At 39.9% G+C, this 23,348-nt stretch overlaps 1 protein-coding gene across 9 annotated transcripts in view; it reads right to left on the reverse strand.

Moving 5' to 3' along the window:
- Positions 1-23,348, reverse strand: part of Bdp1 (B double prime 1, subunit of RNA polymerase III transcription initiation factor IIIB) — an 86,097-nt gene that overhangs the window by 26,831 nt on the left and 35,918 nt on the right. For 8 of the 9 annotated variants that reach the window (XM_006517726.4, XM_017315545.2, XM_017315544.2 and 5 more), the window contains 13 exons: positions 22,641-22,732; positions 21,053-21,242; positions 19,535-19,665; positions 15,470-16,682; positions 14,665-14,846; positions 13,902-14,121; positions 11,335-11,516; positions 10,272-10,479; positions 8,149-8,294; positions 6,524-6,731; positions 6,121-6,305; positions 4,812-5,205; positions 1,902-2,015 (listed from right to left, as the gene is read on the reverse strand). In XM_006517726.4, coding sequence (XP_006517789.1) covers positions 1,902-2,015; positions 4,812-5,205; positions 6,121-6,305; positions 6,524-6,731; positions 8,149-8,294; positions 10,272-10,479; positions 11,335-11,516; positions 13,902-14,121; positions 14,665-14,846; positions 15,470-16,682; positions 19,535-19,665; positions 21,053-21,242; positions 22,641-22,732 — 3,465 coding nt within the window. The remainder of the gene's footprint in view (positions 1-1,901; positions 2,016-4,811; positions 5,206-6,120; positions 6,306-6,523; positions 6,732-8,148; positions 8,295-10,271; positions 10,480-11,334; positions 11,517-13,901; positions 14,122-14,664; positions 14,847-15,469; positions 16,683-19,534; positions 19,666-21,052; positions 21,243-22,640; positions 22,733-23,348) is intronic. The other variant, XR_382739.2, reaches the window with a different exon arrangement.

Below are 23,348 nucleotides of genomic sequence, written 5' to 3' on the forward strand. Positions count from 1 at the left end.
TCTATATACAACTGGTAGCTAAAACAGCATTTGTGAAACACATGCTCAATGTAGCCTTCCGACTTCACCTAAGCTGTTGTGGGCTCTCTCCCTGCCACAGGTGTCAGAAAAACAAGACTTCCGCACCTAACACCATATGACTATCAACAACAAAAACCCATGGATAATAGCTGTTGCGGATAGCCCTGGGGCTAACTATATTTGGTATTAATTCCGTTCTTCTGTGAGTGGCTTCGAACAAGGAATGAGCTCCCCACCTTAATTTGTAAAATAAAGGAGAGCTGATGATTGGGCAGATAAAAGAAGAGAGAGAAAAAGAGAGAGAGAGAGAGAGAGAGAGAGAGAGAGAGAGAGAGAGAGAGAAGAGAAGAGAGGGGGGAGGGGGGGAGGGGAGGTGAAGGGGGAGGGGGAGGGGGAGGGGGAGGGGAGGGGAGGGGGAGAGAGAGGAGAATGGAAAAGGGAGAGGACACAGAGGAGGAGGCAGAAGAAAAACAGAGCACATGGCCTGGAGAAACCACAAGTTCTAAGGGGTCATAGAGGTGGAAGATGGTAGTGTAGTGGTAGATCTGCCCAATCTAGGTGCACAGCATGTATTCATATTAACTGAGTTGTGTTTTCATTACCGGAGCATCTTTGGGTTGGAGATTTACCACAACAAATAGCTATTAGGACATAAAGACATTTGAAATAACAGTCAACAACACACAAACATATCAAAGCCATCCTCAGGGAATCAAGCTTCCTACAACACACAAACCATTGGTATTACAACCTGTCAACATGGTAACAAAAACATATACATCTTTAGCAATGCAAAAATAAAAACTCAAAACTACACATGACAAAGTCTAAAACCCTTTCCTGACAAATACACAACAAATCGGCACAGAAGGGTTTCCTCAGCCTGAGAGAGACATCCTAGAAAACCTAACAGCTACCACTTTACTTAATGGCACAAGATCAACTGCTTTCTCCCTAAGACTATGACTAAATCAAGAATGTCCACTGGAAAGCCGGGCAGTGGTGGCGCACGCCTTTAATTTCAACACTCAGAAGGCAGTGGCAGGTGGACGACTGAGTTTGAGGCCAGCCTGGTCTACAGAGTGAGTTCCACAACCACCAGAGTTACACAAAAGAAACTCTGTCTTAGGGAAAGAAAAAAAAAGCCTGTTCACCTGTACCATGTCTAGGAAGTGATTTATAACAGAGGCTCTAGCCAAGGCAATCATGTATGAAAGAGAAATAAATCACACTTAATCTGGAAAGTACCGTACATTGAATTTCAAATTTCTGATATTAAAAATGTATCTTCCCTGGAAAAGGTCATTAAACGTCCTCAGTTTAAAACAAAACTATAGGATTGGCACTAATTCAATGAATGTGTCAATAACAGCTAAGAGCACACACTGTCATAAGGCAATGGAAGCCACGGCTGGGATGTCAAGAAAGGATGAAGCATTACTAATGTTTCCTCCTCAGATCCACGAGCAAAACCTACCAGAAGTGGTGCATATATATGCATGCAAGCAAAACACACACACACACACACACACACACACACACACACACACAAAATAAAAACAAATGTAACTTTTGTTGTTTTTTTAAATACATCTCTACTATGGTATTTATGATAATGTAGTTAGTTTTATATAGTTACTATAATTTATTTAATATAGATTTATGCCTCAGAATTTTGAGGTAAAAGTCTATGATGATATTGAGCTTTACAAAACAAATACAAAAGTAAGTTTTACAATCAAAAGAAAACCCTTGATAATTCGCAAAATTCAACTCTTCATAAAAACAGTTCCCCACATGAGAGGGGAAAAAAAAAATCAACATTATGAAAATAACCCTGCACTCACTCTTCCAGAGGCAAGCAGACAGAAGACACTTACAAATGATGGCGGATACACAGCTTTCTCTGCTTGCACAGCCTGAGCTGTTGTGTCCATATGTGAAAGCTGATGTTCAACAACAGTCATGTCTGCAACGTCCATGGTTATCTCAAGCTGTCAGAAGAAGGATCGTTATTTTAATTTGACAAAGTACAAACATTAAAAGACTTCATTTTCTATATTAACAAGCAAAATTAAGCAGTAAAATGCAGAAATATGCCTCAGCTACACAACTTAAAAACCAAACTCCATTAATTCTTAGTGACTAACAACTTAGCAAAAGTACAACACTACATTTCCGAGGGGATGAGGGCTTTACAACCCGTTATCAAATTTCTATAGATAGCCTGTGAGGAGCTGACATGTCATTTCATATTCCTCTCACTTTGTCCCAATTTCTTCCATTTGCATAACATTTATGTAATGTTTTCAAAAACACAATCATATAAGCATAGGAATACAAAGTCAAATTAAATAAACTTGGTCCCTGCCTTAGACTCATGACTAAAGAAAAACATGTTAACTATACATAAAACTAACTGTACATTACCATAAATATTATAGTAGAGATGACCTGATGTGCTTAAACACACTGATCACCGTATCACTCCTCATGCAACAACCCTCTCTCATCACCCAGTAATGGGCTCACACACTATCTGACAGCTGGTTAAAGGAATACTATTTTTTAAAGATTTATCTTAAGTATGTGTATGGGTCAGGGAAGATGAGCACATCTGTGAGCCTCCAGAGGCCAGGAGAGGTTGCTGGGTCCACTGAACCTGGAGTTACAGGGGTTTGCTGGATGTGGGTGTTGGGATCTGAACTGTGGTCCTCATGACTGGGCAGCAAGAACTCTTAACTGCTGAGCCATCTCTCTAGGCCAAAGGAAATACAATTTAAATTGTTCTGTTCAACTCCTGAGTCAAAATTGCTACTATGATAGGCTGCATATAGTCCAGAGTTCATGTCTACAGGTCCCAAACTTTGATCACCAGAAGAGGGGACAAAACAGTGCCACTGAAGATACTCTGTGAAGACACATTCTGAGGCCTGATTACTGGAAGTGAATTTCACTATCGACTTGCCTTCACCCAAAGTGCTGTGGGAGAGGATATAGAGATAAACTCCATGTAGAATTAATCACTTGTCTTTCACAAAACTAATTTTCCTTTGGTATTTTCTTGGTGTATACTAAAACCTACATTAAGTATACTTACTTTGAACTTTCAGTATTATTTAGTTATATCAAGAATTCTACTTAACTCATTTACCTTTAGACATTTGACATGCTATTATTAATCCTGAATAAATTAAAGGTAGCTATTCCTTTGCATTGCATTTACAAGTATAATATTAACAGACTCAAGAAGGGCACCTCCTCTTGGCAGATGTGTTATAACAGGACTTGAACTGTCTTCTACATCATTACTACAGTCTAGCGAACTCCTGATTCTGTTTCAAATGACTCAAAGTGTTGTAAATACCTATTCAACCAGCTAAACGACTAAGAATCAAATGAGAACAGGAAACTCTAAAGCTCAGAGTGGGACCAGAAGGCCACAGGTAAGACAAGGAGGCAAAGCATGCTCTTCTGTTTCATACCTGCTTCATTAGAATGACTACAGAGGGGGTTTTTCCCCCTAAATTTTTGAAACAGGGTTTCTCTGTGCAGCCCTGGCTGTCCTAGAACTTGCTCTGTACATCAAGCTAGTCTCAAATTCATAGACCCATCTGCTGCTGCCTCTCTGTCGATCTGCCTCTGCCTCCTGAGTGCTGGGACTAAAGGCATGTGCCATCACCAAACAAAAGAAAACAAAACAAAACCAAGAATGGGGCATACTGTAGCTATAGAATGACTACTTATCATGAGAGGCCAGGGAGTGGAAAGGAGAAAAAAGACAGAAGTGAGAACGGATGAAGTGAGAAGTGAATGGTGATAAAGATAGAAATTAAAACCTTTGACAAAGGAAAATGATGTAGTCAGGTTTTTTGCTTAAAAAACAAAACAAAACAAAAAAACCCCCACTTAAATACGGAATTACCAAGTATTCTAGCAAATCCACCTCCAAAAGAACGAAGAGCAGAGAAGCACGGAAGCAGGGACTGCGGATGTGGCTCAGCTGGTAGTGATTATGCCAACTATGTGAAAGCCCTGGGGTCCACCTCCAGCACCACACAATTCCAGCATTTGGGAGGCAGATGTAGGAGGATTAGAAATCAAAGCCAACCTAGACTGTATTAGAAACAAAGAGTTCCAGCTTGGAAAGGTGAGTTCTCGTGGATGGAGGGTAGTGATAAACTGAGTAAGAAAGCAGGGAGTTGAGAGGCTGGGGATGCGGCTGCTGTAAAGTCCTCGCCTCACAGACACGAAGCTGGAGGTTCTATCTGCAACCCTTTTAAAGCCAGATGTAGTAGCACATGACTGTAATCCCAGCACTGGAGAGGTGGACACAGGAGGACCCGAACCTTAAGGTCACCCTGGACTACACAGCGCGTTTGAAGGCCAATGTGCAATGTGAGATACATGAGACCCTGCCTCAAAACCAACAGAGAGAAGAAAAGAGGAAAGAGATTGAGTCTATCTTCTTTAGCAACCAAACATAGAAAACACCTGCCAAGACTTTCTTCAAATTAGTCAAAAGCCAGATTAAGTAGCTTACAGACACAAGGATAAGCAGCTTCCTATCGTAGCCCTGTGGAGTAAGGGGCTGACAACTGAGTGCGGGCCATACAGGCCACTCCCGCTGTGTTCCTTACGGTGTTCACTAAGTCCCAAATAATTACTTTTGACATTGATGTTTAGAGAAAGAACTCTTCAGACTCTAATAAATCTAAGAGAAGAAACAACCATCCATTAAAGGGGTGAAAGTGCCAGAAATTGAAAAAACAAAACAAAACACAAACTACCTCTTCCATTGTTTCCTCGATCTGAGCAGAAACTGGTTCAGGGGATCTGAGACCAACAGGTACAAACACTGGTGCTTTGCTTAATTCTTCTGGGGCAAGATGATAGGTTTCTTCCTCATAGTCAGAATCAAAATCCTCAGCATCATCTTCATCCTCTTTCTGAGAAGCCCGAAGAGTCACCAACACGGACTTGGAAGCTCTAGGTTCCTTCTTAGCAGTCTTACCTCGAATTCGTTTTGATCCACGCCCTTTGGTCAGATTTGGTTTCGTCTTCCTCTGTGTTCTTTTCCAACTGTGCTCTATTTCACACTCAGAGGCAGAAGAGAGAGGGGTTCTTCGACTCGAAACAGTCTTGGGATAGCTTGATTCTTTCCATAGTTGTGGACAGCTGGATCTGTAACCAGAGTGACAGATATCATCATGTAAGCACCAGGATGATCTCAGTGAAAGCCTTACTGTTCACAGTAAAACCTCAGTTCCAGCCACTGAATAAAGAGCCCGAGCTAAGGCTGTAGCTCAGTGGTAGGGCGCTTACCCAGCATGGAAAGTCTTAATTCAACGCCCAACAATGACAATGAGGATGATGCTATACCATTTCATTTTATGGCATTAGAATTGAACCTAAGGCCTCAAAAGTCATACACAAATGTGCTCATGAACTGTATGCCAGCCCCACCCATTCTTTTAAAATATAAGACATGAAAATAAAAAAGGAACTGACTACAACTTAGCATCTTATTCAGAGTGAATTCTTACTTATATATCTAGAAATATTGCAGAGTAAGGGGGATTTTTCTACATAATAAATTTTTAATCCTAGTCTAATAACCATGATATGATGACTGAGATAAAATAATCACAAAATTAGAAATAACTAAAAGAAAAACAAATAAAATACATGGAACCAATCAATAATGACTATGAAATTAAACAATGGAACTGGTTTATCGTGTAGAGTATGTAGATTATGAGGCAGAGGCAGGCGGATTTCTGAGTTCGAGGCCAGCCTGGTCTACAAAGTGAGTTCCAGGATAGCCAGGGCTATACAGAGAAACCCTGTCTCGAAAAACGAAAGAAAAAAAAAAAAAAAACCTTAGGTTTCTTCCGACTTTCTTAAAAAACTGAAAGTACCCTTTGTTATTGTTTACAGCCAAACAAGCATTAACATTCTAATTACCCAGGTAAGGCACACTATCTTTTGGTCAGGAAAAAAATATACATTGTTATAAATACTTGTAAATAAAAAAGTGTATTAAGGTAGAACTTCTTTAAGAAATAAGTGCTTATTCTGAGTCTCTAAACAAATTACCTAATTTGTTTACTAAGACTCTGCTCTTCAAGCCCCAAAGATGTAGGCTGCTCTTTCGCAGTCTCATCCCTGGAACCTTCTGATGGTCCAGCGTTCGGCTGAGCATCGTTTCTGTCAGAACCCGACTCTTCAGAATGTATACACTCTTTTCTCACTGAAACCTCCAGAGGCATATCTGCCTTTTCCTTAAAGAAAAAAAAATAAAGATAACATTACCATGGACACAATCTATATCAATATGGTTTAGCAGTCTGGCCTGTCTCCTAAAACGTGAGAAGCCACAGGTGGTCAATTTTCAATCTATACAAGCTCTGATATCACTGGCCTTTCAGCTAAGTGTGTGCAGCACACAAGTGAGTCTCTCACCACTGCTCTCCTTCGTGACCTGGCACAGCAGACTCACCCTTGCTTGCAGAGAAAGCTGGGTGTCACAGTCTTCCTTCTGCAGCAGGTGATCTTCTGCTGTTAGTGCTGTGCTCTCGTCTGTCCGGCCTTTCTCCACACCTGGTTGCTCATCCTTACGGCGTGCTCCTCCTAAATTTGGTTTAGCCTTTTGGAACCGCCTTCTTATCAGCAGTGCTGGACTAGGAACATACGGTTTATTTTCATGCCTAGAATGAAGTACAAATTATGATGAAGACCAAAACGTTTCATCAATGTACAATAAACAACAATTCTGGATTCAAATTGATGTTACATTCAAAGGACTATATATAAATTGGAAATAAAACAGAGCTTGCAAAATGAAACATTGCATTTTATATCTGAAACAAAACATAAAAGATTTTATAACTTAACATTTTTTGTATAGCCTGGGAAACAGTTTATAGTATTAATCTTTATTATTTTTGTTCACTAGTTCTAGCCTGGTTTCATATAACTTTAATTTACAGAGAAAAAAATCAGATACATACTTGCTACAGTAGCTGAACACAGGTTGCATAACAGCACTTTAAATAAAAGCCTCAAATAGGCTCCAACACATGAACAAATAAATACACAATGGCCTTGTTTGACAGTCTATCACACCACATTCCTGAAAGCTCATGGGAAGATCTTGCAGTACCTTAAGGTTAACATAAACCATTTCAGGAGGAAAACAAAACAAAACAAAACCATGGTTTAAAGATTCAAAGAAAGCCAAAGCTACCAAGGTAGCTGAAATACCTAAGGACTTTGGGAAAATTCTCAGTAACTGGCTAGGATGTGAATTAGGATACTCAGAACTCAATACAGGGGTAGACATTTTTTTTTTAACCAGGGCTGAGGATGTAGCCCAGTAGCAGAGCCATTAGGGTCCACCTACAAAGAAAAATGTCATGCAACTCTGAAAACATATTTAAGTATAGGGACTAGCCCAGTGGCCCAGTAGGGAAAGGCACTTGCCACTAAAGCTGGCTAAGTTCAATTCCCATAAGGTGAAGGAAGAGAACCAATTCCTGAAAGCTGTCATCTGATCTCACACCTCTAACCACAAAAAATGAAATAAAGTTTAAAACAGAATTAAGAGTAAAATATTACTAAGTTCAAAGGAGACAACAAACTTATGAGCCTAAAGATAAGGAACAAGTTGGGTTTGGGTAAGTTGGGTTTTTTTTGTTGTTGTTGTTGTTTTTGTTTTTGAGACAGAGTTTCTAGACATAGTCCTGGCTACACTTGAACTCAGAGAGCTCCTGCCTCTGCCTCCCAAGTGCTAAAATTAAAGGCACAAGCCACCACACCCTATACAGAATGAGATAATTTTAAACCAGGACTGCTGGCACAAGCTTCATCTCAGCTACTAAGGCTGAAACAGCAGCATCACAAATTATGGTTTACCTGGCCTATAAGCAAGTTTAAAAGCCAAACTGGACAACTTAGCAAAGTTCTGTTTCAGAGAACATAAGAATGGTACAACACTTGCCTGGCATGAAAAGGCACCAGAAAACACAACAGCAACGCAGAATGTCTTTGAATAAAACCAAGTATGTAACAATAAGAAACTGTGTTTGACATGGTTCATGTTTTTCTCATGAAAACTAGACTCACCTCATCTGTTCATGAACAACACTGGCTTTATTAACACTTAAGTTTTCTACAGGATCTGCGTGGCCTTGACTTTCACTCACTTGGCACTCTGACACTCTGGAGGACATGTCAACTGCAACTCCACTTTCAATGTGAGAAGAGTTTGCCTGAAAAGACGAAGCCGAGTGAGTGAGATTGTTTTATTTTGTTTTGTTTTTTTTGAGTGAGGGTTTCTCTGTAGCCCACTGGAACTCACTCTGTAGACCAGGCTGGCCTCAAACTCAGAGAGCCACCTGCCTCTGCCCCTAGAGAGCTTGAAATTAAAGGTGTTAGCCACCAACCCCTGGCATGAGATTTAATATTTAACTATAAAATGTCTTAAAACATTTTAATCAAAGAACGAATATTCCCATTTCTATTTCTCCTCTCTGGGATGCTGGGACTGAACCTGAAAGATCTGCATGCACTGTCATTGTGCCATATGCCTAAGCCACTTAGGTTTTAAAAATTATGACCTGAACTGGGCATCCAGTATTCATGATTTACAGCCAAAACAAGGTCACCCCATTCTGAGCAAGAAGTGCAATGACTCACTACAGTGCCATGCAGACATGATACTATAAAAGTGCCAGAGGGGGCTGGAATGAGGATTCGGTAGGTGAGAGCACCTGCTCAACAAATACGAGGATCTGAGTAGGGATCCCCAGCACCTACGTGAGGCAAATGTAGCAGAGCACATTTGTAACCCCAGCACTAGAGTCACAAATGGACAGTGGATCCTTGGAGCTCATGAGGAGCCCACTTAGCTAAAGCAATAGCACCCAGGGTCAGTGAAAGACCCTGCATCAAAAAAATAAAGGAATATACCATATATACCCTTTGATCCGTACCTACATGCACGTGTGCACATGCCCAAATAAATATGTACACTCATCACATCTGCACATATCGCTCTAAGATAATCTGTACTGAGTAGGACTGGAATTCGATTTCATACCACACGCCCAGCGTGCACAAAGCTCTGGGTTTGATCCTCAGCAGCAAAAGTTTAATAGCTTTTTTAGGAGTATATTTTGTTCAAATGGGGATCACAATGACTTTTAATCTAGGTTTCATCTCGTTTTTAAATTTATTTATTCACTTTACAACCCAATATGAGCCCTTCCTCTCCTCTTAGTACCCCCCACACAGTCTTCCTCCTATGCCCCCTCTTTTGAGAAGGTAAAGTTCCTCTCTGGGGGTCAACCTGTCCCCAGGTCTTATTTAAGACTAGTTAAAAAAATAACATTTTGGGGACTTAAATTTTTGTAAGAAGGGCACCTCCTCTTGGTAGATGTGTCATAACAGGACTTGAACTGTCTTCTACATCATTACTACAGTCTAGGGAACTCCTGATTCTGTTTCAAATGACTCAAAGTGCTGTAAATACCTATTCAACCAAAAGACTTACTAAGAAATTAAGGGCCAGCAAAACGACTCAGAAAAAAATAAAAAAAATAAAATAAAATAATAAATTTAAAGCATCAAGCATCTCCAATCCTCAGAATTCATGGGATAAAAGGAAAGAACAGACTCCCACAAGTTGTCCTCTGACCACACAAATGCATAGGTAAATGTTAAAAATAAACTGAAAGCCTAGGTAAAGCTGGACATAGTGGCATAGCCCTAGAATTGCAGCATGTGGGAAGCAAAAGCGTGGATCAGAAATTCAAAGGCAGCCTCAGCCATACACTGAACACAAAAGAAAAAGCAAGACATTAAAGTTAAGCAGAATGGAATGATAGTGTATTTCTGTGCTTGAAGCACACAGGAAGATGAGGCCAGAGGATAAAGGCTAGTCTCAGCTAAATAAGGAGACACTGTCTAAATGGGTAAAAGATTATTAAAGGGTTAAACAACCAAAACAGTATACTTATTTATGCAGCAAAAATGATCTAACTGCTGTTTCCTGAGAGAGGTTAGTTAGTACACTACTAAGACAAAGTGACAAAAGCGTCAGCGCACACTCAACAGGAAATATGAAACAGAGTTTGACTCGTCACATATTAACTGAGCAGAATGTGACAGGACAGGCCCAGGCTGAGCTACCATTTGCTGTCTCAGCATGCATTAAGGATCAGTTAGTTGCAGATCAATTCTCTCACCACAGTCAGGCATGTTCTAGTCTCGTCTTTTTGCAGTTCTGGTCCTTCATTCTTAGCTATGTCTCGCGCTTCGCCTTTTTCTACTATTTGCCTCTGTCTGGCCTTTTGCACATTTGGTCTTGGTCTCTGAAGTCGACCCCTCACTGGGAGAGTTGTCTGGACAACATTTTGCCTTGTTTCTTGTGTGACCGTATTCATCATGGGAGTCCTAGAAAAAAGAACAAGGGGGAAGCAGAGGGAGTTTGACTACAAGAAGTTGACAACTCTAAGAACATGCACCTTGAATTTCCTCTAATAAACTCCTATAAAAATATTTTTCAAATTATTCAAGGACAGTATTTTCTCACTACAAAAATATGGTATCAAAGTTAGGAAAGCCATAGGGGGGAAAAGTTATTTCATGTTTGAGATGTAGCAAAATGGAAGGCAAGGCCACGGCTAGTGTACAGTTCTAGATTAAAACCTAGCACAGTCAAGAGTAATAAATAAGGGGTGAGATAGTTGGGCAGAGGAAGCTCATTCAATTCTCAAATGTTAATAAGCTTATATGGTGTGCCTAACAAAATGTGTAAAAGTCAGAGGACAGAATGGCAGAGGCCAAGGACCAAAGAAAGAGGAGAAGGGGAGAGTGGAAGTTGATGTTTAGAGAATGCAAAGTTTCATTGAAAGGTTTATGAAAAAGAAAACAGTGTTCTGGGATGGATGGATGGATGGATGGATGGACAGAGGTGCTGCCCATAAAACAATAATTTATGTCACTTTGTTTGTACAACTAAAAGTGGTAAATTTTATTTTATGTATATATTTTGCCAACTTTTTAAAAGTCAAAGAATTTATAATACATATATATTTTAATGTGCTACTTTTCATAAATTATAAACAGTTAACAATAAATAAATACATCATTAAAAGATGTTCAATTCTATCTATTTTTTCATTTTAAGTGGTCTACCTTATCAGTTAGACAAATTATTCTCTATCCACTTTTTTTTTTTTAAATAAAGAGATATTTCAAAGAAAAGCCTCTCTTAGTTTAGATTTTTAAGGAAGTATCACTGTTTACCCAATAGGAACAAGTAAGCCATTTTCCTGGTTTGGGGTTAACTGAGAACCCTCTTTAGGTTCACTTGAATTTGGCGGTGAAGCATCCTTTTCAGTCTGTGTACATGGTAGTATCGCAGCCTCCTCCTCCTCCTCATGACCGGATTTATCATTTTCTCTTGATGCCATCAGGGAAGGTACATTCTAGACGTTTAAAAAGAAAAACCAATGGCAAAGCATTAATGTAAGACTAACGCAACCACTCTGTGTGGGTAACAAGGGGGGTCTGCTGCGCAGCACTTCTACTTCTAGAGCCCACCTTACAGAACATTTACACAAGTACAGAAACGTGCATGAACAAAGCTATGACTTATTCAGGACCATTATCCAATAGAAAAAATGAAAAATGAACAAAACACTGAAATAACATAGAAAATTAAATTTTTTTGGGGGGAGGACATTGTTGAGTACTGAAATGAGGTCCTCATGCATGCAAGAGAAACATTCTACCCACTGAACTAAATCTGAATTTCTTCTTCTTTCTTCCTTCCTTTTGAGATAGACTGTATAGGTCTGGCTGGCCTGGAGCTCAAGAGACTCACGTTCCCTACTTCCCTGAGTGCCACCACAATGAAGATACAGGGTCTCACTTTGTGCTTCATCCTCTTGAATAGCTACAACTACAAAGCGCACGCTGCACCACGCCCAAGCTTAACCTTATATATTCCAGCATATAACCACTTTAAGAAGTTTCTTCTTTGTCCTAAGCCCAAAAGAGGTTTAAAATACTGTATGAAATGGAAATATCAGCTGCTAAGGGATGATGGCATTGTGGCGTGTAACGCTTATATACATCTACATGTATATAGTCACAATTGCCACATTAATTAGGGAGGAGAAAGAAACAGGATATGGGGTTCTCTTGTTTTGAACTACAGACATAATTTTTATTTTTTTAATTTTTTTTGGTTTTTCAAGACAGGGTTTCTCTGTGTAGCCCTGGCTGTCCTAGAACTCACTTTGTAGACCAGGCTGGCCTTGAACTCATAAATCCTCCTGCCTCTGCCTCCCAAGTGCTGGAATTAAAGGTGTGTGCCACAACGCCCGGCTAGACATAATTCTTAAAATTAAAGATTTTGTAACAAAAAGTATTTCATAAAAGCAGTTTTTCTATCAGACAGGTGAGATGGCTCAGCCATTAAGTACACTGGCTGCTCTTCCAGAGACTCGGCATCTATTCCCAGCAAGCATGTGGTGGCTCACAACCACCTGTAAAAATCCAACCCCAGGGGATCTGAGGACCCTTTCTAGCTTCTGTGGGTACTGTACATATGGCTAAACACCCATACACATAAAACAGAAAAAGTAGCTTAACTTTACAAAGTTGGAGGAAGTACAAAACAAGAAAATTATTCTAAAATGCAAAATATGAATTTTAATTGTAAAGGGTACTTTAAAATAAATTCAGTTTGGGGCTGGAGAGATGGGCTCAACAGTTAAGAGCACTGGATACTCTTCCTGAAGTCGGGAGTTCCCAACAACCACATGGTGGCTCACAACAATCTATAGTAGTGAAATCTGATGCCCTCTTTGGTGTTCAGACAAACATGCAGGCAGATCCTACAAAAACAACTAAATGTTAAAAAACACAACACATTCACTTAAGCGCGGCCGGGCGTGTAGAGCTGTGACCCAGTTGCTTGGGAGGCAGGAAGAACACAAGTTCAAGGTCTCCCCAGGTTAGCTCAGACCAGCCTGGGCAAACTCGAGAGAGCTTGTCTTAAAACCCTAGGTTAGCTCAGACCAGCCTGGGCAAACTCGAGAGAGCTTGTCTTAAAACCCTAGGTTAGCTCAAACCAGCCTGGGCAAACTCGAGAGAGCTTATAAGTTAAGAAGGCTGAGGATCAAGCTGAGCTTTAATCCCAGCACTTGGGAGGCAGAGGCAGGTGGATTTCTGAGTTCGAGGCCAGCCTGGTCTACAGAGTGAGTTCCAGGACAGCCGGGGCTAACACAGAGAAACCCTGTCTCGAAACTCCCCCCTCCCCCCCCCAAAAAAAAAGAAGGCGAGGATCTAGCTCAATGACAGAAAGCTGTCCCAACATCTGCAAGGTTCCTAGGACTACAAGGACAAAAAGGAAACAAAGAACCACTGATTTTAATATTAACGTTTCAATTTTAATTCTGTTTAAATTCTAACATACAATCTTAACTTGTTATAAACACAGTTAATGAGACAAAGTATTTCCTTCAACTCATGCCTAGCACTTCATTTGTCATGTTACCTTAGTAACAGAATGGAATAAAGCGATGTTATTCCCATTTTTCCTAGAGAGGAACCTGTTACATTACTTGGCTGTGGTGACATAACCAAATGTCAAGTAGAGTCTAAAATATCTTAGCTGCCATCCTGAACACATGTACCCACACCTGCCTACCAGACACCAGATAGTTAACATAAACTATATGGAATGATGACGGTAAGCATAGAACACCATCCATGGTAAAAATTACAAGAACTTGCAATGGTTTAATAACCATAATAACAAGAAAAACTCCCCAAACCTAACCTCCACCTTAATCCTCACTCACATGTTGAGGAGAGAGAGCAGCTTGGTCACTGTCCTGCTGTAGCATGGCGGCCTCCACTTTGCAGGCTTCGGATTTCTTCCCAGGCACACAGTGCTCTGCTTCTATGGTTGCTCTCTTTAAAGCTGCTCTTGACAGGTTTGGTTTTGGTTTTTTGAATCGACTTCTCAGAAAGGGAGCTGGTTTAACTTGAAGTGGCTGCTGTTCTTGAGGAAGAGGTTTGCTTTTGGAAAAAGCATTAATAAACATGATCAGAAAGTGCTGAAGTTTGAAAGTGAGTGGAACTTAGAGACTGGCAGTAACCTTCTAATTGCTTTTGTTTTGTTTTTACACAGGGTCTTCCTATATAACCTAGGCTGGGTTGGAATATGCTCTCATAAGCCAGGCCGGCCTTCAATTCTCCTTCACTCTTTTGCCTCCACCTAACAATTATGGGGACTGTGGGTATGTACCATCATATCTGCTTAATTCTAATTTTTAAGAAGACAAAAATGGAACTATTCATTAAATTCTGAAAAACACCGAGTTGAACAATCCAGGCCATGTTCATTTCTAAATACTTGTTACATGTAATTTGTTAATAAGTATCACCTCTGGCTATCAAGATAGACTTAATCCTCTCTCCCCATCTCCCATAAATGACCTTAAAGCTTGTAACACTACCCTATACACACTACGGCTTGAAAGCTCACTTATTTCAACATAATCTGCAAACAGAACTTTACATTCTTTTTCTTTAAAGGCACACAGACCTATCCACTTGTACCTTAAGTTAGTATCTGAAAACCGCTCTAGAGCATCTGGAAGCGGCATCCCTTGGTCTGTTTCATGGCGTCCCAAATTCTGTGAGCAAGACTCCACATGACCTAAGTGGCTGGATATGTCCTTGTCAGTAGTTTCTTTTTCTTCCACAAGTGTAGGCATCACTGATATTTTACTGCTAATATTCTGGAGAAAAGAATCATAATATATCATCTTAAACAGAAATTCTATAAACATTTCACACATTTTAAACAAAGGTTTATTCCTAAAACAGTGATTTAAAAATGTTTTAAATATAAACCCCACAAATATTAAAAGTTAGACTTTAGGAATGCCTTCCCTTCACATTGTATATTTTGACTATTCTAAACCACAGATGTAATCATCTATATACACATGTTAAAAAGAAATCCTCAAAAATGCAGTTGAGTATGAACTACAAACAACAGGAATTTTTTACTAAAAGGTTTAAAAGTAGTCATTAATGTGGCGAGGAGAATAAAAATATATATTTTATATGACCATAGGAAATAAAATTTTAGCCTATATTTAAACTAAGGTTAGTACAAATTTAGGCTAATTTCGTAAACATAGTTTATCTAAATAAGTAACTTCAAACTGCCATTAGGATTAGTAACTTTCTCATAATTAGAAAAATAATCTTTTGAAATTTTTAAGTGAATAAAAAGGTACTTCAAGAACTTAAAAAAAATATTAGGACTGGAAAGGACCTTAGATTCTTATTAGAGATTTTAAGAATTTGTGTACACATGGGTGATAATAATAACATTACTCAGAGAAATGCATACCACTTTATCCTGTGGAGAGCCAGTGCTGCCGTCACTACTGCTCAGAATTACATCTGCCTCAGGCTGCCCTGAGGAATGTTCCTCTGGTTCACGTTCTCTTGGAGCAACATCTATTTTTTCTGGTTTTCCTAAGTCTTCCACCATTTCCTCCCCGACCTGGATCTCTCCAGACCCTCTCTCCCAAGAGACAGAACTCTCTCTTTCTGTTTCTTTCGGATCTCCATTCGTTTCCTCAATGTCAGTCTTTTCTCCTAAGACCACAACCATCGAGGAGACGTCATCTTCTCCAGTTTCCCTCAGGTTCAGCTCCTTTCCTTCTGCAGTGCTCGACTCCACTGCCACCTCCTCTCTGCATGCGCTGCCCTGTGGCTCCTCCTCGCTGGCAGACTGCTCCACAGGAGCGCCTGCTGCCTTTCCTCTCTGGGAAGTTCCTCCTCCAATCTCTTCCAGGGGGGTTTCCATTTCACCCCTGGCTTTGGCCTCCTCTGCATCCTTTATCAGTGCAGATATTTTTTCTTGTCTTTCAGTTTCTTCTGAATATGCCTCCCTTTCTTCAGTGCTATCTGTCGTGTCTGGTGTGCTCTCTTTCATGGCCAAATCTTTTCCAGTTTCTTGCAAACCTGTCTCTGGTTCACTAACTGGACCGACCTCCTTCGGGCCATTTTCCTGTAAAAATACTTCTTTTCTTCCAGTTTCTCCCAAATTTGTGCAAATTTCCCCAGTGGTATCAATAAGCTCTGGTACCTTCTCCATACAAGAAGTCTCATTTAAAGATGCTTTCAAACCTGCCTCTGTTTCCATAGGGATGTCAATCATTTCTGCTCCCATCTCCCCTGGGCAAGTATCTCTTCCAATTGTTTCCAAACCTGTCTCCATTTCCATAGTGACATCTGTCATTTCTGACATCTCCGCATTAGAAGCTGTATCATTTCTGCCACTGTCTTTCACATCTGACTCTGAGTCCTTGGTGGAAGCGGTAGCAGTAAGAGGGGCAAGAGGTACACTCAGTACCTCCTCCCTCAGAGAAGTGTCCAGACTCGGAATTTCTTCCCAAGTTGCTGGTATTTCTCCAGAAATAGGTGTCTCCTCTGGTATCCCTTCCTTGGAGGATATTCTTCTTCTTCTTCTTCCTGTATTTGGTTTTGGTTTCTGGAATCTAGTCCTTAGAACTGGGACTTGTTTCCGTTTGTTTTCTTTATTACCTTCATGAATACTAAAAAAAGAAAACAGAAAACAAGAAAGATGAAAAGAGACAAATTTTAATCCAGATTACCAGCTGAACAGATGACAGGTATGAAATCTCTATAGAAACACTAAAAACTCTCAAATTAAAAAAAAAAAAAAAGACAGATTTGCAAGGCAAAGTGACACATGCCTTTAATTCTAGAACTTGGGACATAGGAGCAGGAAGATTTCTGTGACTTTGAGGAGAACTGGTCTAAAAGTAATTTCCAGGGCAGCCAGGCTTATATAAAGAAACCCTGTGGGGAGAAAGGGTTTATTTGGCTTACACTTCTAGATCATAGTCTATCACTGGAGGAAATAGGGACAGGAACTCAAGCAGGGCTGGAACCTAAAGGCAGGAGCTGATGCAGTAGCCATAGCGGGGTGCTACCTACTGGCTTGCTCCTCTTGGCTTGCTCAGCTGGCTTATAGACCCCAGCGTTACAGCCAAGGAATGGCACCATCCACAATGGGCTGGGCCCTACCCCACTGATCACTAATTGAGAAAATATTTTATAGCTGGATCTTATGAAAGATTATTTGTCACAAATGAAGAACCTTTCTCTCTGATGACTCTCAATTGCTGACACATAAAACCAACCAGTACAGTCACACATGGCAGCTCCTTCAGAATAAGACAGGCTTTCAAACTATGTTTAATTGAGGTATTTATAGCTAACATGAACTTTAATAGCTGATAATATTAAGCAAAAATGTAATAGAAATTACAAAAGGAAATTTAACATTAGTGATGGAAGATTTTCTTTTATGACTCTTTTCACTTCTACAAAGAAGCAGATAATAGGGCTGGAGAGATGACTCCGAGGTTAAGAGCACTGACTGCTCTTCCAAAGGCCCTGAGTTCAAATCCCAGCAACCACATGGTGACTCACAACCATACGTTATGAGATCTGACACCCTCTTCTGGGGTATCTGAAGACAGCTACAGTGTACTTACATACATACATACATACATACATACATACATGCATACATAAATAGAAAGAAGAAGCAGGTAATATAGAACATGTGTGCTATGATGGTGGGGAGCCCAGTACTGAAAGTTAAAGCGTTAAGTGTGGGTTGGGTTAGAGGAAAATGGAATGAGTAGATTAACCAAAACTAAGATAGTATTAAAAAAAACACTACAGAAACTCACTACTCTGTAAGCTAATTACACACACACACACACACACACACAGACTTTTAAGGAGTTTAAACCTTCTTTGGGCAGACAAAGCTTTCCTAAGGACACAGCTTATTAAATGAAAAGTCAGTGAGAGATGTGAGATACTTTGAGTTACTGGGCAGGAGACTCCTGAGGCCCCTAAACAACAGAAGCTATCACCACTGCTCTTGCTTGTTCACCGTAACTGAATGGTCAGACCCTATTGTTGAAGACACAACATACTCTGGCTGCAGGACATAGGAAACCAAACTGGAACTGAGCAGAAAACCTCCTCCCTGCTGCCTACTTTTCATAGTGTGGGATGATGCTATGCACACACTGGAGAAGAAAGTCATCAATGGTCCTACCCAGTGAACCCTGAAGCTACAATACTGTCCTACCTGGCAAGGTGTGCCCACTGGTGCAATAGTGTCATAAAGATAGATGTGTGTGGGCTAGTGAGATGGCTCAGTGGTTAAGAGCACTGACTGCTCTTCCGTAGGTCCTGAGTTCAAATCCTAGTAACCACATGATGACTCACAACCACCCATAATGAGATCTGACACCCTGTTCTAGTGTGTCTGAAGTCAGCTACAGTGTACCTATGTATAATAACAAGTCTTTGGGCTGCAGCAAGCAGGGACTGAGTGACTGGGGTTGACCAGAGTGAGCAGTGGTCCTAAAAACTCAATTCCCAACAACCACATGAAGGCTTACAACCATCTATACAGCTATAGTGTACTCACATAAAATAAACAAGTTTAAAAAAAAAAAAAAATAGATGTGTGTGCCTTCGCATGTACGTGGGCATGTTGACACAGCAAGCCATGTGTGGGAACTAATCACTTTCTAACTGGATCTTGGCCTAAGTGACAGGAGGGAATTCCTGCTTTGTACTGTAAATCTGCTCAAAAGCCCATCCCTGAGAAGGGTATAGGCCCAGCTAGGAACCTTGTACTCTTTGTTCCCCTAAACAGATATGGTATTCACCTATCTTCTGCATATTTGTGCTTAAACATAGCTATTAGGGCTGCTATCAACTTTGGGCAGAGGAGTTCCTTTCTGCATTGATTAACAGGTACGTCAGAGACTCATACCTTGTCAAAGTGTTCTCCATAAGTGACTGCTGAGTGCTACACCCGAGATGAGGGTGGGGCGCACGCACCCCCAAATGCACATGGAGATCAGAGGACAATGTATAGGCAGCAATTCTTCTGCTTTTCTCCATGAGACCCAGAGATCGAAATCAGGTCATCAGACTTGAAAACAAGTACATCTTTATCCAGTGAACAACCTTGCCAACCCCCACCCTTAGGGCCTACAGAGGCCAGAGGGCATCGAATGCCTTAGAACTGGAAATGCAATCAGTCATGCTGGGTGGTATGGGGCTTGGAATGGAAGCTGGCTCCTCTGCAAGAGCAGTAAGCAATCTTAACAGCTGAGCCTTCTCTCTAGCACCTTAGTTATTTATAGACACAATATAAACTGAGACACACAGAGGCAAGGTGGTTTGTTTCTGTAGGGTCAGTGAGATGGCTCAGTTCTGCCCTCCACAGCACGCTGTGCATGCATGCACTCGGCCTCTCCTCAAACACAATACAGAGTATCTTGATTTGTCTGAAACAACTCACTGAGCTCTAAAGCTGTACTGCAACTGGTAAAGTGATGCTTACCTTGGGCAGTCACTAAGAACCTGGGGCTGATCAGGCTGAATATTCTCAAAAGGGTCCTTTCTTCCAGGCTCTGACACAGTATCTTCACATTGCAAGTTTTTATGTGACTCATTTTCCGTTTGTGGAGGAATCTTAATAACAAAGTTCATATTTTACATTTCACAATAAAACACAAACCTTTCAAAAACTTTACTGAAAAGTACATGCTAGCCAGGGTTAGCTGCACACTGTACTACAACACTTGGGAGGTAAACACAAGAAGATCACAGGCCCAAACAAGTCAAGGCTACAAAGGGAATGTGAGAACAACCCAACTACAAAAGATCCCATCTCATTTGAGTAAAAGTAAAATGGTTTTTAAAAAATGACAAAATTATAAAATAAATTTAAAATACCGTTTAATGTTTTTCTTTTAGCTACCTAAGAAATTCCCTCTACCATGTCTCAAAGTCCCATTCTTGTCTGTCCACACATAAAGCAATGTTTCAGACTTGTTTATTTCAGTCTGTTTCAATCGCATCACCAGAATCCTCCAGTGTTTATATTTCTAAATACTTAGTGTTGTAAGTACATTAGAGACTATAAGAAATATAACTAAACACAGGTATAGTGATGTAGCTTAGTTGGTAAGAGCGTTTGCCTAGCAAGCACAAAGCCCTTGGCTCAATGGGCATGGTGGCATGTCTACAGTCTTAGCACTTGGGTGGAGGCAGGAGGATCAGAGTTCAAGGTTATCCTCATTTATACAGTGAGTTGGAAGTCAGCCACGAATTTGTCTAAATATATAACCTATTATTCAATTATATATAAAATTAAATGTACATGTATATATAACTAAATATATGTATATTGAATATATTTAACTATATATATAAATATATTTAGATTCTGACCAAAATATAAAAGAGAATTATAGCAGAAAGAAACCAAATCTTAAGTCATGATAACTTTCTGGTTTCTTCAAAGGAGTATATGAAAAAATCTACAACTCCATGAACCAGAGATAGCTCAGTAGTGAGAGTACCTTCTTAGCTGGAAAGAGGTCTTGGGTTGGGTGTTTTACATACCACAAGCACACACGCAGGTGCATGCACACACTCAAATCATTATCTCTGTTTTTGGAATTATTCTTTAAACACTTCCAGTATTTAAGCCAATGTTAAAGTTCACATATATGACTATCTTTTTAAAAGGAGGCTGAGAATGTGGCTCAAGGGCACAGTGCTTGCTTGAGAACCTGGGTGCAGTCTCAGGCACAGGGAAAAGCCAAGTCCAAATATGGAGTGTGATGTGAGCAAGCCAATATTAGACTCTGACTGAAATATAAAAAGGTAATATAAAAGAGTCATGCACAATGCTCAAATATCTCAAATAATGTAACATAAACAAAACTCCTCAATGTGAGATTTTAGCCACAAATGTAATAAAACATACACAAGCTTATTTTAAAAGAACAAAAGACTTACAATAAGACATATATACTTGCTCAATAAATGTTATCAGAATTAATCTACTTACCACAACACAGGATTCATCTTCACTTTTCTCTACATGGGCCCCAAATTTTTCCTGTGAGGTGAGAATTTCTTTCCTTTCTGCAGCTTTCACTACATTTGGCTTTGGTCTTTGCATTCGACTCCTCATTAGTCTGGTAGGTCTTAAAACCTTTGCCTGACTATCCTGCTGTACACAGGATTTCTCACTCAAACTATAATCACAAAGAAATGAAAGTAACAATTACAGAAAAGTCACAACATTGCTTGGTTATATAAATAAATCAATCATGTTAAATACAAAGCACTTCCCAAGTATCCACAAGAATATCTTGACAGATATTCACCACACATGCACACTTTACTCTTGAAGGCAGACAGTCCTGGAAGCCTAGCTGTAGACCATGACCAGGTACCACCCCATCCCCTCCCAACAGACCAATCTGCCTGTGCCAACGCCTTCCCTATCACCGATGATGAGCTGAAATCCCTCTGAAATGTAAGTGCACAGCAGAACTTAGTCTGACAGCAGCTGGTGAGAAAATCAAACACTATCACCACCCTTCTCTGGACATTGCATATAAATACATAAACCATACCGCCAAGCCGGACCCTGTGTGTGAAAATGAAGAAACATGTGGTCAACTGCAAGCTTTAGAAGAAATAGGTGAGAACCTTGAGGAAAGACCCTGAAAAACACCTCAGCAACTGTTCTTCAGTAGCAGTGTTGTTGACTCTTACAGACATATCTGTCATAGACACTGTAAGAAAGTGAATTCTCCAAATGATAGGTGATATTAAGGTTCTCAGGAGAATCAACGAAAATGTTATCCTGTGCCTCAATTCCCATCTGAGAAAATGTCATTTGCTGTATTCATTAATGTTACACAATAAAACCATCTTTAAAAAGCATCAAAATTTCACTTCAAAATTGGAAAAAAACTATATCTGCCGAGCATGTGATACTATTACTTCTTTCAGGACATCACTGTTTAATGCCAGAGAAGTAGTGCTAACTTGTAGAATTGCATCCCACTGAATAGTCCAGAATCTATTGATCACAACCATATTTGAAGATCAGCTATCCTATCAAGTTAATTATTCCTTTAGAAATCAAATCACTTCAAATACAACTATCCACAAACATATATCTTATTTATTTGACAAGACTTATTAGTAAACTGAAGGAAGCACAAAACCACTAACTCAGCGGTACAATGATCTAGGAGCTTTACTTCTTTGTGAGACCAGTCTCCTGTATGACCGACCGGCTGACCGCAAAACTATCCTGTGTATGAGGATAACCTTGAACGCCTGATTCTCTCCCCTCTCCCTCTCTCTAGTGCTGACATCGAAAGCACACACCACCGTGCCTGGTTTGTATGTGTGGTTCCGGACAGATTACGACAGGCAGTCAGATACAGCCCTAGCTCTGCCCACACCATCATTTCTATCTATAATACCAAGCACAGAGAACATTAGTAAAAATTCCTACTACTATCTATAATGAAAGTAGACTTGATGTACCATAGTTGAAAAATCTGACTTTATTAAAAACAAAAACCCTGATAATTACAACCATTCCTGAAGGTCATTTCTTCGCAAGTACTTACTCAGACACAGTTTTGGCACCTGGGCTCTCTCCGTCTGTATTCTTTGCTACAGATGTTTCAGATTCATTCATGGTCTCTTTTTCCATGTGATTCTGTAAATGTAATTTTTTACATTTAAGCTACTTACAGTAAAATATTCCACTGAATGGGAATTAAAAACAAACTAATCTTGAGTGCTTTAATAACAAGGCAATTTTCTAAACACCCTAAATACTGATGAGACTATAACAAAACACATAATCTTACATGGTTGGAAGGCCCTTCCCAACATCAAGAGTAATTCAAATACTGATATTCTCTGACCATGACTATCATCGTAGACTGTATTCTAAGAAAGCAGCTGATGACATCAGGTCTGGTAGCATATATATCTTTAATCCCAACAGTTTGGAGGCAGAGACAGACAGATCTCTCTGGGTTTACAGGCCAGAGCTATATACTAAGAACTTGTCTTTAAACAAAAAAAAAAAAAAAAAAAAAAAAAAAAAAAAAAAAGGGAAATAATTGAACAGTCGGTCTAAAGGGAAAGGTCCTTGCCAAAAGCCTCACAGACGACTTTATCTCGAAGAAACAAACACGTAATGGAAAGAGAAGGCCAGCTGCCTAGCAAGCCGTCCTGTGCTTCCACCCACATATAAACTATGTAATTTAAAAACAAATTATCTAAACGAACTTAAAAATATGTAAGTATTAGAATATTTACCCCAA

The sequence above is a fragment of the Mus musculus genome, chromosome 13 (assembly GCF_000001635.26).
Source record: "Mus musculus strain C57BL/6J chromosome 13, GRCm38.p6 C57BL/6J".
Lineage (NCBI taxonomy): Eukaryota > Metazoa > Chordata > Mammalia > Rodentia > Muridae > Mus > Mus musculus.